At 47.5% G+C, this 21,939-nt stretch overlaps 2 protein-coding genes across 2 annotated transcripts in view; both read left to right on the top strand.

Annotated features, from left to right (window-relative positions):
* afg2b (AFG2 AAA ATPase homolog B) overlaps window positions 1-18,341 on the top strand; it is a 35,398-nt gene extending 17,057 nt beyond the window's left edge. Inside the window, exons 5-9 of the mRNA XM_058387371.1 lie at window positions 223-432; window positions 510-734; window positions 15,888-16,022; window positions 16,107-16,232; window positions 16,744-18,341. Coding sequence (XP_058243354.1) covers window positions 223-432; window positions 510-734; window positions 15,888-16,022; window positions 16,107-16,232; window positions 16,744-16,893 — 846 coding nt within the window. The 3' untranslated portion in view covers window positions 16,894-18,341. The remainder of the gene's footprint in view (window positions 1-222; window positions 433-509; window positions 735-15,887; window positions 16,023-16,106; window positions 16,233-16,743) is intronic.
* A 525-nt stretch (window positions 18,342-18,866) lies between these two features.
* Window positions 18,867-20,830, top strand: lg04h15orf48 (linkage group 04 C15orf48 homolog). Its single transcript, XM_058387375.1, has 5 exons — window positions 18,867-18,974; window positions 19,089-19,136; window positions 20,055-20,143; window positions 20,236-20,296; window positions 20,409-20,830. The coding sequence occupies exons 2-5, from the start codon at window positions 19,092-19,094 to the stop codon at window positions 20,475-20,477; spliced, it is 264 nt and encodes an 87-aa protein (XP_058243358.1). The 5' UTR covers window positions 18,867-18,974; window positions 19,089-19,091; the 3' UTR covers window positions 20,478-20,830.
* The last annotated feature ends 1,109 nt before the right edge of the window (window positions 20,831-21,939 follow it).

Raw genomic sequence — 21,939 nt, 5'->3', positions numbered from 1 at the left:
TGTGTGTGACTGTCTCACACACACACACATACACTGTCTCACACACACACACACACACACACACACACACACACTCAGAATATCTTCTGTCACTTTTTTGACTTTTTTCAGTGTAATTTCTTTCTCTTTATTAATTCATCTTTTCTCTTTATACTTATTAAACGTTAATTATGTGTGTGTGCGTGCATGTGTGTGTGTGTGTGCGTGTGTGTTTGTGTGTAGAGTGTGGAGTGGCCGATGAAGTTCCCCGAGGCGTTTGTGCGTCTAGGTGTGTGTCGTGCGAGAGGTGTGTTACTGTATGGGCCACCGGGCTGCGCTAAGACCACACTGGTGAAAGCAGCAGCATCTTCATCACACTGCAGCTTCCTCACACTGAGCGGGGCGGAGCTTTATTCTCCCTATGTAGGGGACTCGGAGAAGGCACTCGCTCAGGTACACACACACACACACACACACACACACACACACACACAGAGTTAACGTTAACGTAATAACTCTCTCTCTTTCAGCTGTTCTGTCAGGCGCGAGCGTGTTCTCCCTCCATTGTGTTTCTGGATGAGATTGACAGCATGGTGGGTTGTCGTGACAATGGAGGCGGTTGCCGTGGCAGCAGTGTACAGGCTCAGGTGTTGTCTGTCCTGCTGAATGAGTTAGATGGTGTGGGCTTTAAACCCGCTGAAAGACGAGGGACAGGACAGAGTGAGAGGGACTGGAGAACACGTGAAGACCAACGGGTCAGTTACACAAACATCAACAACAATAATAACAACAACATCAACAATGTAAACATCATCAACAACAATAATATCATCATCAACAACAATAATATCATCATCAACAACAATAATATCATCATCAACAACAACAATATCATCATCAACAACAATAATAACATCAACAACAACAACATCAGCAACAATATCATCAACAACAATATCAACAACGTCAAGATCCTCATCAACAATAATAACATTATCAAGAACAACAATATCAACATCAACAATGTCAACATCATCATCAACAACAATAACATGAATAACATCAACATCATCATCAACAACAATATCATCAACAATAATAACATTATCAAGAACAACAATAATATCAACAATATCAACAACATCAATATCATCATCATCAACAATAATAACATTATCAAGAACAACAATAATATCAACAATATCAACAACATCAATATCATCATCATCAACAATAATAACATTATCAAGAACAACAATAATATCAACAATATCAACAACATCAATATCATCATCATCAACAATAATAACATTATCAAGAACAACAATAATATCAACAACATCAATATCATCATCATCAACAATAATATTATCAAGAACAACAATAATATCAACATCATCTTCAACAATAATAATATCAACAACAATAATAACAATAATATCAACATCATCAACAACAATAATAACATCATGATCAACAATAATATCAACATCATCTTCAACAATAATAATATCATAATAATAATATCAACATCAACAATATCATCATCAACAATAATATCATCAACAATAATAACAACATTATCATGAATAATAATATTATCATCAACAATAATATCAACAAGGTCAACATCAACAACAATAATATCATCGTCAACAACAATAACATCATCATTAACAACAATAATATCAACAACAACAATATCAACATCAACAATGTCAACATCAACAACAATAATATCAATAACATCAACAACAATATCAACATCAACAATGTCAACATCAACAACAATAATATCAATAACATCATCAACAAGGTCAACATCAACAACAATAATATCAACAATAAAAATATCAACATCAACAACAATAATATCAATAATAACACCAATAACATCAACAAAATCATCATTAACAACAATATCAACATCAACAACAATATCAACAACAATATTGTCAATATCAACAACAATATCAACAATAATATCAACAACAATAATATCACAACAATAACATCATCATCAACAATAACATCATCAACAAAATCAACAACGTCAACAACAATATCAACATCAATAACATCATCATCAACAACAATAACATCAACAATAATATCAACAACAATAACATCAACAATAATATCAACAACAATATCAACAACGTCAACAATATCAACAACAATAATAACATCAACAATAATATCAACATCAACAATAATATCAACATCAATAACGTCAACATCAACAATATCAACAACAATAATATTAACATCAACAACAATATCAACAACAATATCGTCAATATCAACAACAATATCAACAATAATAATATCAACATCAACAACAATATCGTCAATATCAACAACAATATCAACAATAATATCAACATCAACAACAATAATATCACAACAATAACATCATCATCAACAATAACATCATCAACAACAATAACATCAACAATATCAACAACGTCAACAACAATAATATCAACAATAATATCAACATCAACAATATCAACAACGTCAACATCAACAATAATATCAACATCAATAACATCATCATCAACAACAATAACATCAACAATAATATCAACAACAATATCAACAACGTCAACAACAATAACAACATCAACAATATCAACATCAACAATATCAACATCAACAATATCAACATCAACAATATCAACATCAATAACGTCAACATCATCAACAACAATAATATCAACATCAACAATATCATCAACAATAATAACCATCAACAACAATAATATCTATATCAAAAACGTCAACATCAGCAACAATAATATCAACATCAACAATAATAATAACAAGATGATGTTGATGTTATTTTTGTTGATGATGATGTTGTTGTTGATATTGTTGATGATGTTGATTCAAGATTCAAGAGTCTTTATTGTCATTTCAACCACATATATCTGATGCAGTACAGAGTGAAATGAAACACCGTTTCTCCAGGACCTGGAGCTACAGAAACATACAACAACAAAGAGTTCAACACAAAACACCACAGAGCTAGGACAGAAGTTTGTCTTAGCCACGTAAAGTGCACAGTGTGCAGCTAGGTGCAAACAGAGCATAGACAAGACAGTGCAAAAGACAATAAATACAAGAAAAACAACACAAAAGAACACAGGACACTTAGCGCCAAAAAAGAAAGAAAAGAACATGTGTAATGGAATGTAAGTGAAATAAAATAAGATAAAATGAAATGATGTAAAAAAAATATTGTGCAAAAATACACAGCAGCGGTTGAGGTAGTGCAAATAGAATAAACACAAATATAACTATAGCAGCAGATGACAGGTAGAGGTAGTGCAGTAAGTAATGAACAATATAAATTGTGTGTGTGTGTGTGTGTCCACACAGTCAAGAGAGAGTGTGTGTGTATCTGTGTGTGAAAAAGACAGAGTTGTATACAGTTCAGTCCTGAATGAGAGTGTGTGTGTGTGTGTGTGTGTGAGAGAGTGTAGAACAGTTCAGTCCCGGGTGTTGAGGATCCTGATGGCTTGAGGAAAGAAACTGTTACACAGTCTGGTTGTGAGGCCCGAATGCTCCGGTACCTCTTTCCAGATGGCAGGAGGGTGAAGAGTGTGTGTGAGGGGTGTGTGGGGTGTGTTTGAGGGGTGTGTAAGAGTGTGTGTGAGGGGTGTGTAAGAGTGTGTGTGAGGGGTGTGTAAGAGTGTGTGTGTGGGATGTGTAAGAGTGTGTGTGAGGGGTGTGTGTGTGGGGTGTGTAAGAGGGTGTGTAAGAGGGGTGTGTAAGAGTGTGTGTGAGGGGTGTGTAAGAGTGTGTGTGAGGGGTGTGTGGGGGTGTGTAAGTGTGTGTGAGGGGTGTGTAAGAGTGTGTGTGTGAGGGGTGTAAGAGTGTGTGTGAGGGTGTGTGAGGTGTGTAAGAGGGGTGTGTAAGAGGGGGTGTAAGAGTGTGTGTGAGGTGTGTGAGGTGTGTAAGAGTGTGTGTGAGGGGTGTGTAAGAGTGTGTGTGAGGGGTGTGTGAGAGTATGATAGTGTGTGTGTGAGGGGTGTGTAAGAGTGTGTGTGAGGGTGTGTAAGAGTGTGTGTGTGGGGTGTGTAAGAGTGTGTGTGAGGGGTGTGTGGGGTGTGTAAGAGTGTGTGAGTGTGGGTGTGAGGGGTGTGTAAGAGTGTGTGTGAGGGGTGTGTAAGAGTGTGTGTGAGGGGTGTGTGGGGTGTGTAAGAGTGTGTGTGAGGGGTGTGTGGGGTGTGTAAGAGTGTGTGTGAGGGGTGTGTAAGAGTGTGTGTGAGGGGTGTGTAAGAGTGTGTGTGAGGGGTGTGTAAGAGTGTGTGTGAGGGGTGTGTAAGAGTGTGTGTGAGGGGTGTGTAAGAGTGTGTGTGAGGGGTGTGTAAGAGTGTGTGTGAGGGGTGTGTGGGGTGTGTAAGAGTGTGTGTGAGGGGTGTGTGGGGTGTGTGAGGGGTGTGTGGGGGGGGTGTGTAAGAGTGGGTGTGGGGGGGGTGTGGGGTGGGTGTAAGAGTGTGTGAGAGGTGTGTGGGGTGTGTGAGGGGTGTGTGAGGGGTGTGTGGAGGTGTGTGTGAGGGGTGTGTGGGGTGTGTAAGAGTGTGTGTGAGGGGTGTGTGGGGTGTGTAAGAGTGTGTGTGAGGGGTGTGTGGGGTGTGTAAGAGTGTGTGTGAGGGGTGTGTGGGGTGTGTAAGAGTGTGTGTGAGGGGTGTGTGGGGTGTGTAAGAGTGTGTGTGAGGGGGGTGTGGGGGTGTGTAAGAGTGTGTGTGAGGGGTGTGCGGGGTGTGTAAGAGTGTGTGTGAGGGGTGTGTGGGGTGTGTGAGGGGTGTGTGGGATGTGTAAGAGTGTGTGTGAGGGGTGTGTGGGGTGTGTAAGAGTGTGTGTGAGGGGTGTGTAAGAGTGTGTGTGAGGGGTGTGTGGGGTGTGTGAGGGGTGTGTGAGGGGTGTGTGAGGGGTGTGTAAGAGTGTGTGTGAGGGGTGTGTGGGGGGGGTGTAAGAGTGTGTGTGGGGTGTGTGAGGGGTGTGAGGGGTGTGTGGGGTGTGTAAGAGTGTGTGTGAGGGGTGTGTGGGGTGTGCAAGAGTCTGTGTGAGGGGTGTGTGGGCTATGTAAGAGTGTGTGTGAGGGGTGTGTGGGGTGTGTAAGAGTGTGTGTGAGGGGTGTGTGAGGGGTGTGTGGGGTGTGTAAGAGTGTGTGTGAGGGGTGTGTGGGGTGTGTAAGAGTGTGTGTGAGGGGTGTGTAAGAGTGTGTGTGAGGGGTGTGTGGGGTGTGTAAGAGTGTGTGTGAGGGGTGTGTGGGGTGTGTAAGAGTGTGTGTGAGGGGTGTGTGGGGTGTGTAAGAGTGTGTGTGAGGGGTGTGTAAGAGTGTGTGTGAGGGGTGTGAGGGGTGTGTAAGAGTGTGTGTGAGGGGTGTGTGGGGTGTGTAAGAGTGTGTGTGTGTGGGGTGTGTAAGAGTGTGTGTGAGGCGTGTGTAAGAGTGGGTGTGTGGGGTGTGTAAGAGTGTGTGTGAGGGGTGTGTGGGGTGTGTAAGAGTGTGTGTGAGGGGTGTGTGGGGTGTGTAAGAGTGTGTGTGAGGGGTGTGTGGGGAAAGAGTGTGTGTGAGGGGTGTGTGGGGTGTGTAAGAGTGTGTGTGAGGGGTGTGTGGGTGTGTAAGAGTGTGTGTGAGGGGTGTGTGGGGTGTGTGAGGTGTGTGTGAGGGGTGTGTGGGGTGTGTAAGAGTGTGTGTGAGGGGTGTGTGGGGTGTGTAAGTGTGTGTGTGAGGGGTGTGTGGGTGTGTAAGAGTGTGTGTGAGGGGTGTGTGGGGTGTGTAAGAGTGTGTGTGAGGGGTGTGTGGGGTGTGTAAGAGTGTGTGTGGGGTGTGTAAGAGTGTGTGTGAGGGGTGTGTGGGGTGTGTAAGAGTGTGTGTGAGGGGTGTGTGGGGTGTGTAAGAGTGTGTGTGAGGGGTGTGTGGGGTGTGTAAGAGTGTGTGTGAGGGGTGTGTGTGGGGTGTGTAAGAGTGTGTGTGAGGGGTGTGTGGGGTGTGTAAGAATGTGTGTGAGGGGTGTGTGGGGTGTGTAAGAGTGTGTGTGAGGGGTGTGAGGGGTGTGTGAGGGGTGTGTGAGGGGTGTGTAAGAGTGGGTGTGAGGGGTGTGTGGGGTGTGTAAGAGTGTGTGTGAGGGGTGTGTGGGGTGTGTAAGAGTGTGTGTGAGGGGTGTGTGGGGTGTGTAAGAGTGTGTGTGAGGGGTGTGTGGGGTGTGTAAGAGTGTGTGTGAGGGGTGTGTAAGAGTGTGTGTGAGGGGTGTGCGGAGTGTGTAAGAGTGTGTGTGGGGGTGTGTGGGGTGTGTAAGAGTGTGTGTGAGGGGTGTGTGGGGTGTGTAAGAGTGTGTGTGAGGGGTGTGTGGGGTGTGTAAGAGTGTGTGTGAGGGGTGTGTGGGGTGCGTAAGAGTGTGTGTGAGGGGTGTGTGGGGTGTGTAAGAGTGTGTGTGAGGGGTGTGTAAGAGTGTGTGTGGGTGTGTGTGGGGTGTGTAAGAGTGTGTGTGAGGGGTGTGTAAGAGTGTGTGTGAGGGGTGTGTGGGGTGTGTAAGAGTGTGTGTGAGGGGTGTGTGGGGTGTGTAAGAGTGTGTGTGAGGGGTGTGTGGGGTGTGTAAGAGTGTGTGTGAGGGGTGTGTGGGGTGTGTAAGAGTGTGTGTGAGGGGTGTGTGGGGTGTGTAAGAGTGTGTGTGAGGGGTGTGTGGGGTGTGTAAGAGTGTGTGTGAGGGGTGTGTGGGGTGTGTAAGAGTGTGTGTGAGGGGTGTGTAAGAGTGTGTGTGAGGGGTGTGTGAGGGGTGTGTAAGAGTGTGCGTGAGGGGTGTGTGGGGTGTGTAAGAGTGTGTGTGAGGGGTGTGTGGGGTGTGTGAGGGGTGTGTAAGAGTGTGTGTGTGGGGTGTGTGTGGGGTGTGTGAGGGGTGTGTGAGAGTGGGTGTGAGGGGTGTGTGGGGTGTGTCTGAGGGGTGTGTGGGGTGTGTGAGTGTGTGTGAGGGGTGTGTGAGAGTGTGTGTGAGGGGTGTGTGGGGTGTGTGAGAGTGTGTGTGAGGGGTGTGTGGGGTATGTGAGAGTGTGTGTGAGGGGTGTGTGGGGTGTGTAAGAGTGTGTGTGAGGGGTGTGTGGGGTGTGTAAGAGTGTGTGTGAGGGGTGTGTGGGGTGTGTAAGAGTGTGTGTGAGGGGTGTGTGGGGTGTGTAAGAGTGTGTGTGAGGGGTGTGTGGGGTGTGTAAGAGTGTGTGTGAGGGGTGTGTGGGGTGTGTAAGAGTGTGTGTGAGGGGTGTGTGGGGTGTGTGAGGTGTGTGTGAGGGGTGTGTGGGGTGTGTAAGAGTGTGTGTGAGGGGTGTGTGGGGTGTGTAAGAGTGTGTGTGAGGGGTGTGTGAGGGGTGTGTAAGAGTGTGTGTGAGGGGTGTGTGGGGTGTGTAAGAGTGTGTGTGAGGGGTGTGTGTGAGGGGTGTGTGGGGTGTGTAAGAGTGTGTGTGAGGGGTGTGTGGGGTGTGTAAGAGTGTGTGTGAGGGGTGTGTGGGGTGTGTAAGAGTGTGTGTGAGGGGTGTGTGGGGTGTGTAAGAGTGTGTGTGAGGGGTGTGTGGGGTGTGTAAGAGTGTGTGTGAGGGGTGTGTGGGGTGTGTAAGAGTGTGTGTGAGGGGTGTGTGGGGTGTGTAAGAGTGTGTGTGAGGGGTGTGTGGGGTGTGTAAGAGTGTGTGTGAGGGGTGTGTAAGAGTGTGTGTGAGGGGTGTGTGGGGTGTGTAAGAGTGTGTGTGAGGGGTGTGTAAGAGTGTGTGTGAGGGGTGTGTGAGGTGTGTGTGAGGGGTGTGTAAGAGTGTGTGTGAGGGGTGTGTGGGGTGTGTAAGAGTGTGTGTGAGGGGTGTGTGGGGTGTGTAAGAGTGTGTGTGAGGGGTGTGTGGGGTGTGTAAGAGTGTGTGTGAGGGGTGTGTGAGGGGTGTGTAAGAGTGTGTGTGAGGGGTGTGTGGGGTGTGTAAGAGTGTGTGTGAGGGGTGTGTGGGGTGTGTAAGAGTGTGTGTGAGGGGTGTGTGGGGTGTGTACGAGTGTGTGTGAGGGGTGTGTGGGGTGTGTAAGAGTGTGTGTGAGGGGTGTGTGGGGTGTGTAAGAGTGTGTGTGAGGGGTGTGTGGGGTGTGAAAGAGTGTGTGTGAGGGGTGTGTGGGGTGTGTAAGAGTGTGTGTGAGGGGTGTGTGGGGTGTGTAAGAGTGTGTGTGAGGGGTGTGTGGGGTGTGTAAGAGTGTGTGTGAGGGGTGTGTGGGGTGTGTAAGAGTGTGTGTGAGGGGTGTGTGGGGTGTGTAAGAGTGTGTGTGAGGGGTGTGTGGGGTGTGTAAGAGTGTGTGTGAGGGGTGTGTGGGGTGTGTAAGAGTGTGTGTGTGGGGTGTGTAAGAGTGTGTGTGAGGGGTGTGTGGGGTGTGTAAGAGTGTGTGTGAGGGGTGTGTGAGGGGTGTGTGGGGTGTGTAAGAGTGTGTGTGAGGGGTGTGTGGGGTGTGTAAGAGTGTGTGTGAGGGGTGTGTGAGGGGTGTGTAAGAGTGTGTGTGAGGGGTGTGTGGGGTGTGTAAGAGTGTGTGTGAGGGGTGTGTGGGGTGTGTAAGAGTGTGTGTGAGGGGTGTGTGGGGTGTGTAAGAGTGTGTGTGAGGGGTGTGTGGGGTGTGTAAGAGTGTGTGTGAGGGGTGTGTGGGGTGTGTAAGAGTGTGTGTGAGGGGTGTGTAAGAGTGTGTGTGAGGGGTGTGTGAGGGGTGTGTAAGAGTGTGTGTGAGGGGTGTGTGGGGTGTGTAAGAGTGTGTGTGAGGGGTGTGTGGGGTGTGTGAGTGGTGTGTAAGAGTGTGTGTGAGGGGTGTGTGAGGGGTGTAAGAGTGTGTGTTAGGGGTGTGTGGGGTGTGTAAGAGTGTGTGTGAGGGGTGTGTGGGGTGTGTAAGAGTGTGTGTGAGGGGTGTGTGGGGTGTGTAAGAGTGTGTGTGAGGGGTGTGTGAGGGGTGTAAGAGTGTGTGTGAGGGGTGTGTTGGGTGTGTAAGAGTGTGTGTGAGGGGTGTGTGGGGTGTGTAAGAGTGTGTGTGAGGGGTGTGTGGGGTGTGTAAGAGTGTGTGTGAGGGGTGTGTGGGGTGTGTAAGAGTGTGTGTGAGGGGTGTGTGGGGTGTGTAAGAGTGTGTGTGAGGGGTGTGTGGGGTGTGTAAGAGTGTGTGTGAGGGGTGTGTGGGGTGTGTGAGGGGTGTGTGTGAGTGGGTGGGGTGTGTAAGGGTGTGTGTGAGGGGTGTGTGGGGTGTGTAAGAGTGTGTGTGAGGGGTGTGTGGGGTGTGTAAGAGTGTGTGTGAGGGGTGTGTAAGAGTGTGTGTGAGGGGTGTGTGGGGTGTGTAAGAGTGTGAGTGAGCTTTGTGTGGGGTGTGTAAGAGTGTGTGTGAGGGGTGTGTGGGGTGTGTGAGGTGTGTGTGAGGGGTGTGTGGGGTGTGTGAGGGGTGTGTGGGGTGTGTAAGAGTGTGTGTGAGGGGTGTGTGGGGTGTGTAAGAGTGTGTGTGAGGGGTGTGTGGGGTGTGTAAGAGTGTGTGTGAGGGGTGTGTGGGGTGTGTAAGAGTGTGTGTGAGGGGTGTGTGGGGTGTGTAAGAGTGTGTGTGAGGCCTGTGTGGGGTGGGTAAGAGTGTGTGTGGGGGGTGTGTGGGGTGTGTAAGAGTGTGTGTGAGGGGTGTGTGGGGTGTGTAAGAGTGTGTGTGAGGGGTGTGTGGGGTGTGTAAGAGTGTGTGTGAGGGGTGTGTGGGGTGTGTAAGAGTGTGTGTGAGGGGTGTGTGGGGTGTGTAAGAGTGTGTGTGAGGGGTGTGTGGGGTGTGTAAGAGTGTGTGTGAGGGGTGTGTGGGGTGTGTAAGAGTGTGTGTGAGGGGTGTGTGTAAGAGTGTGTGAGAGGGGTGTGTGTGTGGTGTGTTAGTGTGTGTGACGGGTGTGTGGGGTGTGTGTGAGGGGTGTGTGGGGTGTGTGTGAGGGGTGTGTGGGGTGTGTAAGAGTGTGTGTGTGGGGTGTGTAAGAGTGTGTGAGGGGTGTGTGAGGGGTGTGTGTGTGTGGTGTGTGTGTGTGGTGTGTAAGAGTGTGTGTGAGGGGTGTGTGGGGTGTGTAAGAGTGTGTGTGAGGGGTGTGTGGGGTGTGTAAGAGTGTGTGTGGGGGGTGTGAGGGGTGTGTGGGGTGTGTGAGGGGTGTGTGGGGTGTGTAAGAGTGTGTGTGAGGGGTGTGTGTGGTGTGTAAGAGGGGTGTGTGAGGGGTGTGTGGGGTGTGTAAGAGTGTGTGTGAGGGGTGTGTGGGGTGTGTAAGAGCGTGTGTGAGGGGTGTGTGGGGTGTGTAAGAGTGTGTGTGAGGGGTGTGTGGGGTGTGTAAGAGTGCGAGTGAGGGGTGTGTGAGGTGTGTAAGAGTGTGTGTGAAGGGTGTGAGGGGTGTGTAAGAGTGTGAGTGAGGGGTGTGTGGGTTGTGTAAGAGTGTGTGTGAGGGGTGTGTGTGAGGGGTGTGTGGGGTGTGTGAGGGGTGTGTAAGAGTGTGTGTGAGGGGTGTGTGGGTTGTGTAAGAGTGTGTGTGAGGGGTGTGTGAGGGGTGTGTGAGGGGTGTGTGAGGTGTGTGTGAGGTGTGTAAGAGTGTGTGTGAGGGGTGTGTAAGAGTGTGTGTGAGGTGTGTGTGAGGGGTGTGTGGGGTGTGTAAGAGTGTGTGTGAGGGGTGTGTGGGGTGTGTAAGAGTGTGTGTGAGGGGTGTGTGGGGTGTGTAAGAGTGTGTGTGAGGGGTGTGTGGGGTGTGTAAGAGTGTGTGTGAGGGGTGTGTGAGGTGTGTAAGAGTGTGTGTGAGGGGTGTGTGGGGTGTGTAAGAGTGTGTGTGAGGGGTGTGTGGGGTGTGTAAGAGTGTGTGTGAGGGGTGTGTGGGGTGTGTAAGAGTGTGTGTGAGGGGTGTGTAAGAGTGTGTGTGAGGGGTGTGTGAGGGGTGTGTGGGGTGTGTAAGAGTGTGTGTGAGGGGTGTGTAAGAGTGTGTGCGATGGGTGTGTGGGGTGTGTAAGAGTGTGTGTGAGGGGTGTGTGGGGTGTGTAAGAGTGTGTGTGAGGGGTGTGTGGGGTGTGTAAGAGTGTGTGTGTCGGGTGTGTAAGAGTGTGTGTGAGGGGTGTGTGGGGTGTGTAAGAGTGTGTGTGAGGGGTGTGTGGGGTGTGTAAGAGTGTGTGTGAGGGGTGTGTGGGGTGTGTAAGAGTGTGTGTGAGGGGTGTGTGGGGTGTGTAAGAGTGTGTGTGATGGGTGTGTGGGGTGTGTAAGAGTGTGTGTGAGGTGTGTGTAAGACTGTGTGTGAGGGGTGTGTGGGGTATGTAAGACTGTGTGTGAGGGGTGTGTGTGGTGTGTAAGAGTGTGTGTGAGGGGTGTGTGTGGTGTGTAAGAGTGTGTGTGAGGGGTGTGTGGGGTGTGTAAGAGTGTGTGTGAGGGGTGTGTGTGGTGTGTAAGAGTGTGTGTGAGGGGTGTGTGTGGTGTGTAAGAGTGTGTGTGAGGGGTGTGTGTGGTGTGTAAGAGTGTGTGTGAGGGGTGTGTGAGGGGTGTGTGCGGTGTGTAAGAGTGTGTGTGAGGGGTGTGTGAGGGGTGTGTGTGGTGTGTAAGAGTGTGTGTGAGGGGTGTGTGAGGGGTGTGTGTGGTGTGTAAGAGTGTGTGTGGTGTGTAAGAGTGTGTGTGAGGGGTGTGTGTGGTGTGTAAGAGTGTGTGTGAGGGGTGTGTGAGGGGTGTGTGTGGTGTGTAAGAGTGTGTGTGGTGTGTAAGAGTGTGTGTGAGGGGTGTGTGGGGTGTGTAAGAGTGTGTGTGAGGGGTGTGTGTGGTGTGTAAGAGTGTGTATGAGGGGTGTGTGAGGGGTGTGTAAGAGTGTGTGTGAGGGGTGTGTGTGGTGTGTAAGAGTGTGTGAGGGGTGTGTGTGGTGTGTAAGAGTGTGTGTGAGGGGTGTGTGTGGTGTAAGAGCGTGTGTGTGGGGGGTGTGTGAGGGGTGTGTGGGGTGTGTAAGAGTGTGTGTGAGGGGTGTCTGGGGTGTGTAAGATTGTGTGTTTGGTGTGTGTGAGGGGTGTGTGTGGTGTGTAAGAGTGTGTGTGAGGGGTGTGTGTGGTGTGTAAGAGTGTGTGTGAGGGGTGTGTGAGGGGTGTATGTGGTGTGTAAGAGTGTGTGTGAGGGGTGTGTGAGGGGTGTGTGTGGTGTGTAAGAGTGTTTGAGGGGTGTGTGTGGTGTGTAAGAGTGTGTGTGAGGGGTGTGTGAGGGGTGTGTGAGGGGTGTGTGGGGTGTGTAAGAGTGTTTGAGGGGTGTGTGTGGTGTGTAAGAGTGTGTGTGAGGGGTGTGTGGGGTGTGTAAGAGTGTGTGTGAGGGGTGTGTGGGGTGTGTAAGAGTATGTGAGGGGTGTGTGTGGTGTGTAAGAGTGTGTGTGAGGGGTGTGTGTGAGGGGTGTATGTGGTGTGTAAGAGTGTTTGAGGGGTGTGTGTGGTGTGTTAGAGTGTGTGTGAGGGGTGTGTGAGGGGTGTGTGGGGTGTGTAAGAGTGTTTGAGGGGTGTGTGTGGTGTGTAAGAGTGTGTGTGAGGGGTGTGTGGGGTGTGTAAGAGTGTGTGTGAGGGGTGTGTGGGGTGTGTAAGAGTGTGTGAGGGGTGTGTAAGAGTGTGTGTGAGGGGTGTGTGTGGTGTGTAAGAGTGTGTGAGGGGTGTGTGTGGTGTGTAAGAGTGTGTGTGAGGGGTGTGTGTGGTGTGTAAGAGTGTGTGTGAGGGGTGTGTGAGGGGTGTGTGGGGTGTGTAAGAGTGTGTGTGAGGGGTGTCTGGGGTGTGTAAGATTGTGTGTTTGGTGTGTGTGAGGGGTGTGTGTGGTGTGTAAGAGTGTGTGTGAGGGGTGTGTGTGGTGTGTAAGAGTGTGTGTGAGGGGTGTGTGGGGTGTGTAAGAGTGTGTGTGAGGGGTGTGTGGGGTGTGTAAGAGTGTGTGAGGGGTGTGTGTGGTGTGTAAGAGTGTGTGTGAGGGGTGTGTGTGGTGTGTAAGAGTGTGTGTGAGGGGTGTGTGGGGTGTGTAAGAGTGTGTGTGAGGGGTGTGTGTGGTGTGTAAGAGTGTGTGTGAGGGGTGTGTGTGGTGTGTAAGAGTGTGTGTGAGGGGTGTGTGTGGTGTGTAAGAGTGTGTGTGAGGGGTGTGTGAGGGGTGTGTGGGGTGTGTAAGAGTGTGTGTGAGGGGTGTGTGAGGGGTGTGTGTGGTGTGTAAGAGTGTGTGTGAGGGGTGTGTGAGGGGTGTGTGTGGTGTGTAAGAGTGTGTGTGGTGTGTAAGAGTGTGTGTGAGGGGTGTGTGTGGTGTGTAAGAGTGTGTGTGAGGGGTGTGTGAGGGGTGTGTGTGGTGTGTAAGAGTGTGTGTGGTGTGTAAGAGTGTGTGTGAGGGGTGTGTGGGGTGTGTAAGAGTGTGTGTGAGGGGTGTGTGTGGTGTGTAAGAGTGTGTATGAGGGGTGTGTGAGGGGTGTGTAAGAGTGTGTGTGAGGGGTGTGTGTGGTGTGTAAGAGTGTGTGAGGGGTGTGTGTGGTGTGTAAGAGTGTGTGTGAGGGGTGTGTGTGGTGTGTAAGAGTGTGTGTGAGGGGTGTGTGAGGGGTGTGTGGGGTGTGTAAGAGTGTGTGTGAGGGGTGTCTGGGGTGTGTAAGATTGTGTGTTTGGTGTGTGTGAGGGGTGTGTGTGGTGTGTAAGAGTGTGTGTGAGGGGTGTGTGTGGTGTGTAAGAGTGTGTGTGAGGGGTGTGTGAGGGGTGTATGTGGTGTGTAAGAGTGTGTGTGAGGGGTGTGTGAGGGGTGTGTGTGGTGTGTAAGAGTGTTTGAGGGGTGTGTGTGGTGTGTAAGAGTGTGTGTGAGGGGTGTGTGAGGGGTGTGTGGGGTGTGTAAGAGTGTTTGAGGGGTGTGTGTGGTGTGTAAGAGTGTGTGTGAGGGGTGTGTGGGGTGTGTAAGAGTGTGTGTGAGGGGTGTGTGGGGTGTGTAAGAGTATGTGAGGGGTGTGTGTGGTGTGTAAGAGTGTGTGTGAGGGGTGTGTGAGGGGTGTATGTGGTGTGTAAGAGTGTTTGAGGGGTGTGTGTGGTGTGTTAGAGTGTGTGTGAGGGGTGTGTGAGGGGTGTGTGGGGTGTGTAAGAGTGTTTGAGGGGTGTGTGTGGTGTGTAAGAGTGTGTGTGAGGGGTGTGTGGGGTGTGTAAGAGTGTGTGTGAGGGGTGTGTGGGGTGTGTAAGAGTGTGTGAGGGGTGTGTAAGAGTGTGTGTGAGGGGTGTGTGTGGTGTGTAAGAGTGTGTGAGGGGTGTGTGTGGTGTGTAAGAGTGTGTGAGGGGTGTGTGTGGTGTGTAAGAGTGTGTGTGAGGGGTGTGTGAGGGGTGTGTGTGGTGTGTAAGAGTGTGTGTGAGGGGTGTGTGTGGTGTGTAAGAGTGTGTGTGAGGGGTGTGTGAGGGGTGTGTGTGGTGTGTAAGAGTGTGTGTGAGGGGTGTGTGTGGTGTGTAAGAGTGTGTGTGAGGGGTGTGTGGGGTGTGTAAGAGTGTGTGTGAGGGGTGTGTGGGGTGTGTAAGAGTGTGTGAGGGGTGTGTGTGGTGTGTAAGAGTGTGTGTGAGGGGTGTGTGTGGTGTGTAAGAGTGTGTGAGGGGTGTGTGTGGTGTGTAAGAGTGTGTGTGAGGGGTGTGTGTGGTGTGTAAGAGTGTGTGTGAGGGGTGTGTGAGGGGTGTGTGGGGTGTGTAAGAGTGTGTGTGAGGGGTGTCTGGGGTGTGTAAGATTGTGTGTTTGGTGTGTGTGAGGGGTGTGTGTGGTGTGTAAGAGTGTGTGTGAGGGGTGTGTGTGGTGTGTAAGAGTGTGTGTGAGGGGTGTGTGAGGGGTGTATGTGGTGTGTAAGAGTGTGTGTGAGGGGTGTGTGAGGGGTGTGTGTGGTGTGTAAGAGTGTGTGAGGGGTGTGTGTGGTGTGTAAGAGTGTGTGTGAGGGGTGTGTGAGGGGTGTGTGAGGGGTGTGTGGGGTGTGTAAGAGTGTGTGTGAGGGGTGTGTGGGGTGTGTAAGAGTATGTGAGGGGTGTGTGTGGTGTGTAAGAGTGGGGGTGAGGGGGGTGGGGGGTGTGTAAGAGTGTGTGTGAGGGGTGTGTGAGGGGTGTGTGGGGTGTGTAAGAGTGTGTGTGAGGGGTGTGTGTGGTGTGTAAGAGTGTTTGAGGGGTGTGTGTGGTGTGTTAGAGTGTGTGTGAGGGGTGTGTGAGGGGTGTGTGGGGTGTGTAAGAGTGTTTGAGGGGTGTGTGTGGTGTGTTAGAGTGTGTGTGAGGGGTGTGTGAGGGGTGTGTGGGGTGTGTAAGAGTGTTTGAGGGGTGTGTGGGGTGTGTGAGGGGTGTGTGAGGGGTGTGTGGGGTGTGTAAGAGTGTTTGAGGGGTGTGTGTGGTGTGTAAGAGTGTGTGTGAGGTGTGTGTGAGGGGTGTGTGGGGTGTGTAAGAGTGTGTGTGTGTGGTGTGTAAGAGTGTGTGTGAGGTGTGTGTGAGGGGTGTGTGGGGTGTGTGGTGTGTGTGAGGGGTGTGTGTCTGTCCTCACTGTCCCCTGAAGGGTCTTGTGATCTGAGACGGTTCAGTTCCCAAACCAGGCAGTGATGCAGCTGCTCAGGACGCTCTCCATGGTCCCTCTGTAGAACACAGTCAGGATGGGGGGAGGGAGATGGGCTTTCCTCAGCCTCCTCAGGAAGTAGAGGCGCTGCTCAGCATCATCAACAATAATATCAACAACAATAACATCAAAAACATCAACAATAGTAATATCATATCATCAACAACAATAATATCAACATCAACAACATGGACAACAATAAAAACATCAACAATAACAATAACAACATCAATAACATCAACAATGACAATAACATTAACTATGACATCATCAACAATAATAATGCTGAACTGCTTACTAACTTATAGGTTTAATTGCTGTATTGTGTGTGTGTGTGTGTGTGAGACAGATGCAGCTACAGGAAGTGTGTAATCAGGATGTGATGATTGTTGCTGCCACTAACAGGCCGGACATGTTGGACAGCGCTCTGCTCCGTCCAGGCCGATTCGACCACATCATATACGTCCCTCCACCTGACCTACAGGTAACCTGTTAGCTCTGCCCACTGTCACCTGAAGGTACTGAAGCACTCCAGCTCCTGACCTGTACTGTGTGTGTGTGTGTTCAGGCTCGCCTGAACATCCTGCAGCTCCACACAGAGAAAATGCCGCTGAAGTCGGATGTGTGTTTGCAGGATCTGGCAACTCGGACAGACCTGTTCTCCGGAGCGGATCTGGAAAACCTCTGCAAGGAGGTTACAACTTATTATTATTATTATTATTATTATTATTATTATTATTATTATTATTAAAGCTTATTTTAGCTAGTGGAGAGTGTATTGTTGAATTAGCTGATTTCTTCATGACGTGTGTGTGTGTATATATATGTGTGTGTGTGTGTGTCTGCATATGTGTGTGTGTTTGTGTGTCTGCATATGTGTGTGTTTGTGTCTGCATATATGTGTGTGTGTTTGTGTGTCTGCATATATATATATGTGTGTGTGTGTGTTTGTGTGTCTGCATATATGTGTGTGTGTTTGTGTGTCTGCATATATATGTGTGTGTGTGTTTGTGTGTCTGCATATATATATGTGTGTGTGTGTGTTTGTGTGTCTGCATATATTTGTGTGTGTGTGTGTTTGTGTGTCTGCATATATGTGTGTGTGTGTATATGTCTGTGTGTATATATGTATGCATGTGTTTATATTTATGTTTGTGTGTATGTGTTTATATTTATGTTTGTGTGTATATGTGTGTATGTAACAGGCGGCTCTGTTAGCGCTTCATGAAGAAGGTATGAGTGTGTCAGCGGTGCAGCAGAAACACTTCCAGAAGGTTCTGCAGAACTTTCAGCCATCTCTCAGCCCACAGCAGATCCTGCAGCACCAGCAGCTCTTCAAACACAGCTACAGTTAGCATGTGATGGTTAGCCTCCTGAGGCTAAACCGTGTGTGTGTGTGTGTGTGTGTGTGTGCTAACGCTAATAATGCTAACTGTATTTTCTGTGAACTGTTAGAACTCTGATTAAAACTTTTCACTGAAGTCTGAGATTCTTTTTACTGCAAGATCAAAAAAACAAGTGATGTGCTGCACAAGCTGTACGTGATGAGCATGTCTCAGGCCTGTGTGTGTGTGTGTGTGTGTGTGTGTGTGTGTGTGTGTGTGTGGTCTATAAATATGTTCTTTGTGTCACCTGTCTGCTGCAGACGTGACATTTTTCACTCCTCAGTCACTCGACACTTCAGCAGCTTCTCTGAATAAAACTCGTCTATGATACTGAGGGTCAAACCTGCTGTTCCTGACTCCTCCCACTGGGTGGGACTTAGCTCAAACAGGGCTTAACCAGGATCTGGAGTCTCCAAGCTGACCGAGCGGTCAGGGCCGAATTCCTCAACTCTGCTTTATTTGACACGATTTATTTCATTTCATTATTATTGTTGTTGTTGTTATTATAAGAATAATAATAATAATTATTATTATTAATGGAACATCACTATATTTCCTGGGCCTGATGTTTCCTGGATCTTCCATGTTGTGGACGGTGGAAGTCACACTGAACTTACAGCCTCAATAAACACTAATACATAAAGCTGCAGTTATTTTTCAATACGTTTTAATCCATGAACCCCGATATCTCCACACCCTTCTTTTATAATAATGAAGATAAATAACTAGTGTTTTTAACTACTCCAGAAGTTTATTGTAGACTTCAGGGGTTGGTGTAGAGTTCAGTGTCTAGCTGAGTGTAGAGTTAGAGGTAAAGCGGGTTGTGTTGGTTACAGGTTGATGACGTTAGAGTGTAGTGTAGAGTTGAGAGTAGTGTTCAGTGTGGAGTTAGAGATAGAGAAGGTTGTGATGGTTGCAGGCTGATGTTCGGGGATTCAGGGTTTAGTGTAGAGTTCGGTGTAGAGTTCAGGGTTTACTGTAGAGTGTAGTGTTTATTGTAGACCTCAGTTTAGACTTCAGTGTAGAGTTTACTGTTTAGTGTAGAGTTTAGTGTAGACTTTAGTGACAGTGAGTTAGAGGTAGAGACGGTGGAGATGGTCTCAGGCTGATTATGAGGTTAGAGTGGAGTGTAGAGTTAAGTGTAGAGTTAGAGGAGTTACAGAGAAGGTTGTGATGGTCTCAGGCTGTGAGAAGGTGAAGGAGAATGGAGGTGTGGTGACCGAGAGCAGCATGTGGTGTAACTCTACACTCTCCTGTAAAATTCATTTCCTGTTGACTTCTGGCTTACATACACACACACAAACACACACAATCACACACACAAACACACACACACAAACACACACATACACACACAAACACAGACACAAACACACACATACACACACACACACACAAACATACATACACACAAATACACACATACACACACACACAAACACACACATACACACACAAACACACACACAAACACACATACACACAAATACACACATACACACATACACACACAAACACACACACACACAAACACACACATACACACACAAACACACACACACACAAACATACATACACACAAACACACACAAACACACATACACACACACACAAACGCACACACACACACAAACATACATACACACAAACGCACACACACACAAACACACACACACATACACACACACACACAAACACACAAACACACACACATACACACAAACACACACACACACAAACACACACGCACACACACACAACCTGCTCATTAGGCCATGACTCCATCCTCATGAGGCTCCTCACTAACACCATGACCTTGCTGCTGTTGTTTTTAATCATGTGACCAGCAGATGGAGCCACAGACAATGTGGAGGCTGCTGGTTTCTATGGAGACGGAGTTTCCTGATAGGCAGGGTGTGTGTGTGTGTGTGTGTGTGTGTGTGTACGTGCCATCATCCTCGTCTCAGCTGCAGTTAAAGGCTCAGCACTGACGGGACGCTGTGTAGAAACTCACTTGCTTCTCTCTCAGCGTGACCGCCGCTACAGCTCAGGTGAGTCTGCTAGAACCTTCACACTCCATCAGGTTATTTCTTCATCTTCTTCATCTTCATCTTCATCTTCATCATCATCATCATTGTACTGAGGTTTTTGTTTTTTTTTTGTAGAAAATGGTGACTGGAGGATTTGTGCAGATGCTCAGGAAGAGAAAAGAGGTGAGTTTTATATTAAGTGTGTGTGTGTGTGTGTGTGTTTAAGATCAGACGAGTCTGGAATGTCTCGTGTTGAAACTTGATTGTTTTTGGGAAACATGTTGAAGCAGAAACCTGAGCATCTCAGACGAGACTCTGAACCCCAGCAGGACATGAGACAACTACTTCTTTTGTTTATGCAAATGAGGCTTATTAAATATGCGCATAATATAGAAAACTAAAAAATCTTCTATTCGGATGATGTTGGAATTAAAATGTTTGTTTCATTGTGATTAATTTTAATTTGTTAATTATTTAAGTAAAAATATCCTCAACTATTAGAGAATTAATATTAATTAAAATATTTTAAATATAAATATTTAAATCTTTAAATATTTATTATGTAAATTTCTCTGTATTAAATATGTAAATATTCACAGGAATGTAAGGTGTAAGTGAATATCTTCAGTCTGAATGAAATAGTGCGTGAATAAACACTGGGGTTTAATGGTGTAGCTGCAGTTAGTAGGATGAGGAAGTGGGTGTGTACATCACACTGACGTCCAATCAGGAAATGAGCTTCTTGGACAGTGAAGGAGGTGGGCGGAGCTTACTTGAGCTCATTGCACAAATGGGTGAAATGTTTTTTCTGCTGAGGTTTTTGATATTTTATTAAACATTTTACTAATCCAGATTTAATAAAGTGTACTGTAATTCCGTGTAATTAATTTAATTAATTGTAATTAATTCAATATTAATGAATATAATTACGGCAAGGTTTTTGTCTGAAACGAAGGAAATGAGCACAATTAAAATGAAACATAACACAGGACACACACTCGAGTGTGTAACTGCTGACTCTAGGCTGTTATAGAAAGTATTGGCACACACCCCCCCCCCCACTTCAGCCATGGTTTCAGTGTCTCCTGTGTGTCTCTGCAGCTCATCCCTCTGATCGGCTTCATGGCGTTCGCGGCCACTGGAGCCACCTCGGCCTGCATCTACTTCCTGTTTACCAAACCCGATGTCATGTAAGAACTTCTGATGTGTGTGGTGTGTGTGTGTGTGTGTGTGTGTTTTACTCATCGATAAAAACTCAAATATAAATGCATTTATTCTGCAGCTTGAACAAAACCTCGAACCCTGAGCCCTGGGAAAGACTCGACCCCACAAAGCCACAAAAGGTGCGAGTCTAATCTAAACTTTATCTCATTTATTTATAAAATATTATCATATTTTCACTGATATTTTATCGTCTTCTTGCATACACACTTTAATGGATGTGTGTGTGTTCAGCTCATCACCATTAATCAGCAGTGGAAGCCGGTGGAGGAGCTGGAGATTGTGAAGAAACTGACCAAATAAAATGTTCATCTCATTATAATAATATAAACTGTATGTGTGTGTGTGTGTGTGTGTGTGTGTGTGTGTGTGTAAAACTATATCTACTGATGATGGATCTATAAATTCCTGCTGTGTACTGTATCAGAGCTGCAGTCAGGTCATGTACTGGGTGTATTTTTTCTATTTATTGTACATTACAGATGAATGTATCACTGAGCTTTAATCACAGCACTGACCACTGACCACTGAGGCTGCTGATCTGGTCATGTGATTCCTCATGTCATGATTAATGTGAAGATTATAACCACATGAATCTCTGGGACTCTGCCCTGGAAGAGAAATTGTGAATAAAATCAAACTGAATGAAAAGTAAATGTGTGTGTGTGTGAACTTCTGAAACTGATTCATGAGCTGGAGAAAGAGTCAGAACATAAAGAGAAGCTTTATAAAGCTTCATAGAGCTTATAAAGATTATAGAGCTCATAGAGGTTCTATAGCTCATAGAGGTTCTAGAGGTTATTAAAGCTCGTAGAGGTTATATAGCTCACAGAGGTTCTAGAGTTTATAGAGGTTCTAGAGGTTATTAGAGCTCATAGAGGTTATATAGCTCATAGAGCTTATAGAGGTTATTGACGTTATAGAGCCCATAATAATTCAAGAGGTTATAGAGATTTAAGAGGTTACAGAGATTACAGAGTTTATAGAGCTTATAGAGGTTATAAAGATTCTAAAGTTAGCAAGTGCTTTACATCTGACAAAGGAAACATTTAAATAATCCAACATTCTATAATATTTGTGATGTTGAGTTTGAGTGGAGAATAAACTCCAGCAGTCTGTTAAACACTTCCTGGTCCAGTAACTGTACTGAGAGAGTGGGTCACTTATCACTGGTCAGTTAACTAGTTATTTCTCTCATCAGATTTTTACTAACTTCTTTCTAGAAATAAAGACTTATAAAGAGCAAAGTGGTCAGTGTGAGCATCTGCTGCAGTGCTGAGTGGACGTGTAAAAGTCCGAGGTGTGAGAGGTGTAGATTACACTGTCCCTCTGAGGGCCGAGTGGGCAGCACCACGGTCCAGGTGTAGCTCCGAGTTCTCTCTGAACTGATTTCAGCAGGACACACAGCACAGGTCAGGACGTCTGTACACTGAGATCAGAAACATGATCTTTACTGGAGCAGGAAGTCTGGATGAATGAAACTCACTCATCCATCTACTCTCACTCTGACATGACCACACCCCCGACCGCTATTGGTCACAGTACTGCACTGACACACGTGTCTCCTACAGGAAGTGTGAAGTTCAGTGATCAGGTCTGCTCTACCGGAGGACTCCCACTTCCTGTCTGATTAACAGCATTTCTGTACTCTTGATAAGAGTATAAACAGAGGGACAGCTCTCTGTCTGACCCGCAGACTGACCTCTCAGAGTGAGATTATTCAGAAGATGCTCACTGAAGCACTGAGTGCAGAAGATTGAACCCT

The sequence above is a fragment of the Hemibagrus wyckioides genome, linkage group LG04 (assembly GCF_019097595.1).
Source record: "Hemibagrus wyckioides isolate EC202008001 linkage group LG04, SWU_Hwy_1.0, whole genome shotgun sequence".
NCBI classification, from domain to species: Eukaryota; Metazoa; Chordata; class Actinopteri; order Siluriformes; family Bagridae; genus Hemibagrus; species Hemibagrus wyckioides.
This window is presented reverse-complemented; position numbering and strand designations above follow the sequence as displayed.

What these genes read in the sequence shown, in the direction of transcription:
- lg04h15orf48 (XM_058387375.1), top strand. Translation starts at nt 19,092, where the DNA reads ATGGTGACTGGAGGATTTGTGCAGATGCTCAGGAAGAGAAAAGAG. An exon ending in TGCTCAGGAAGAGAAAAGAG is followed by an intron (nt 19,137 to 20,054) that starts GTGAGTTTTATA and finishes GTGTCTCTGCAG; the next exon opens with CTCATCCCTCTGATCGGCTT. An exon ending in ACCCCACAAAGCCACAAAAG is followed by an intron (nt 20,297 to 20,408) that starts GTGCGAGTCTAA and finishes GTGTGTGTTCAG; the next exon opens with CTCATCACCATTAATCAGCA.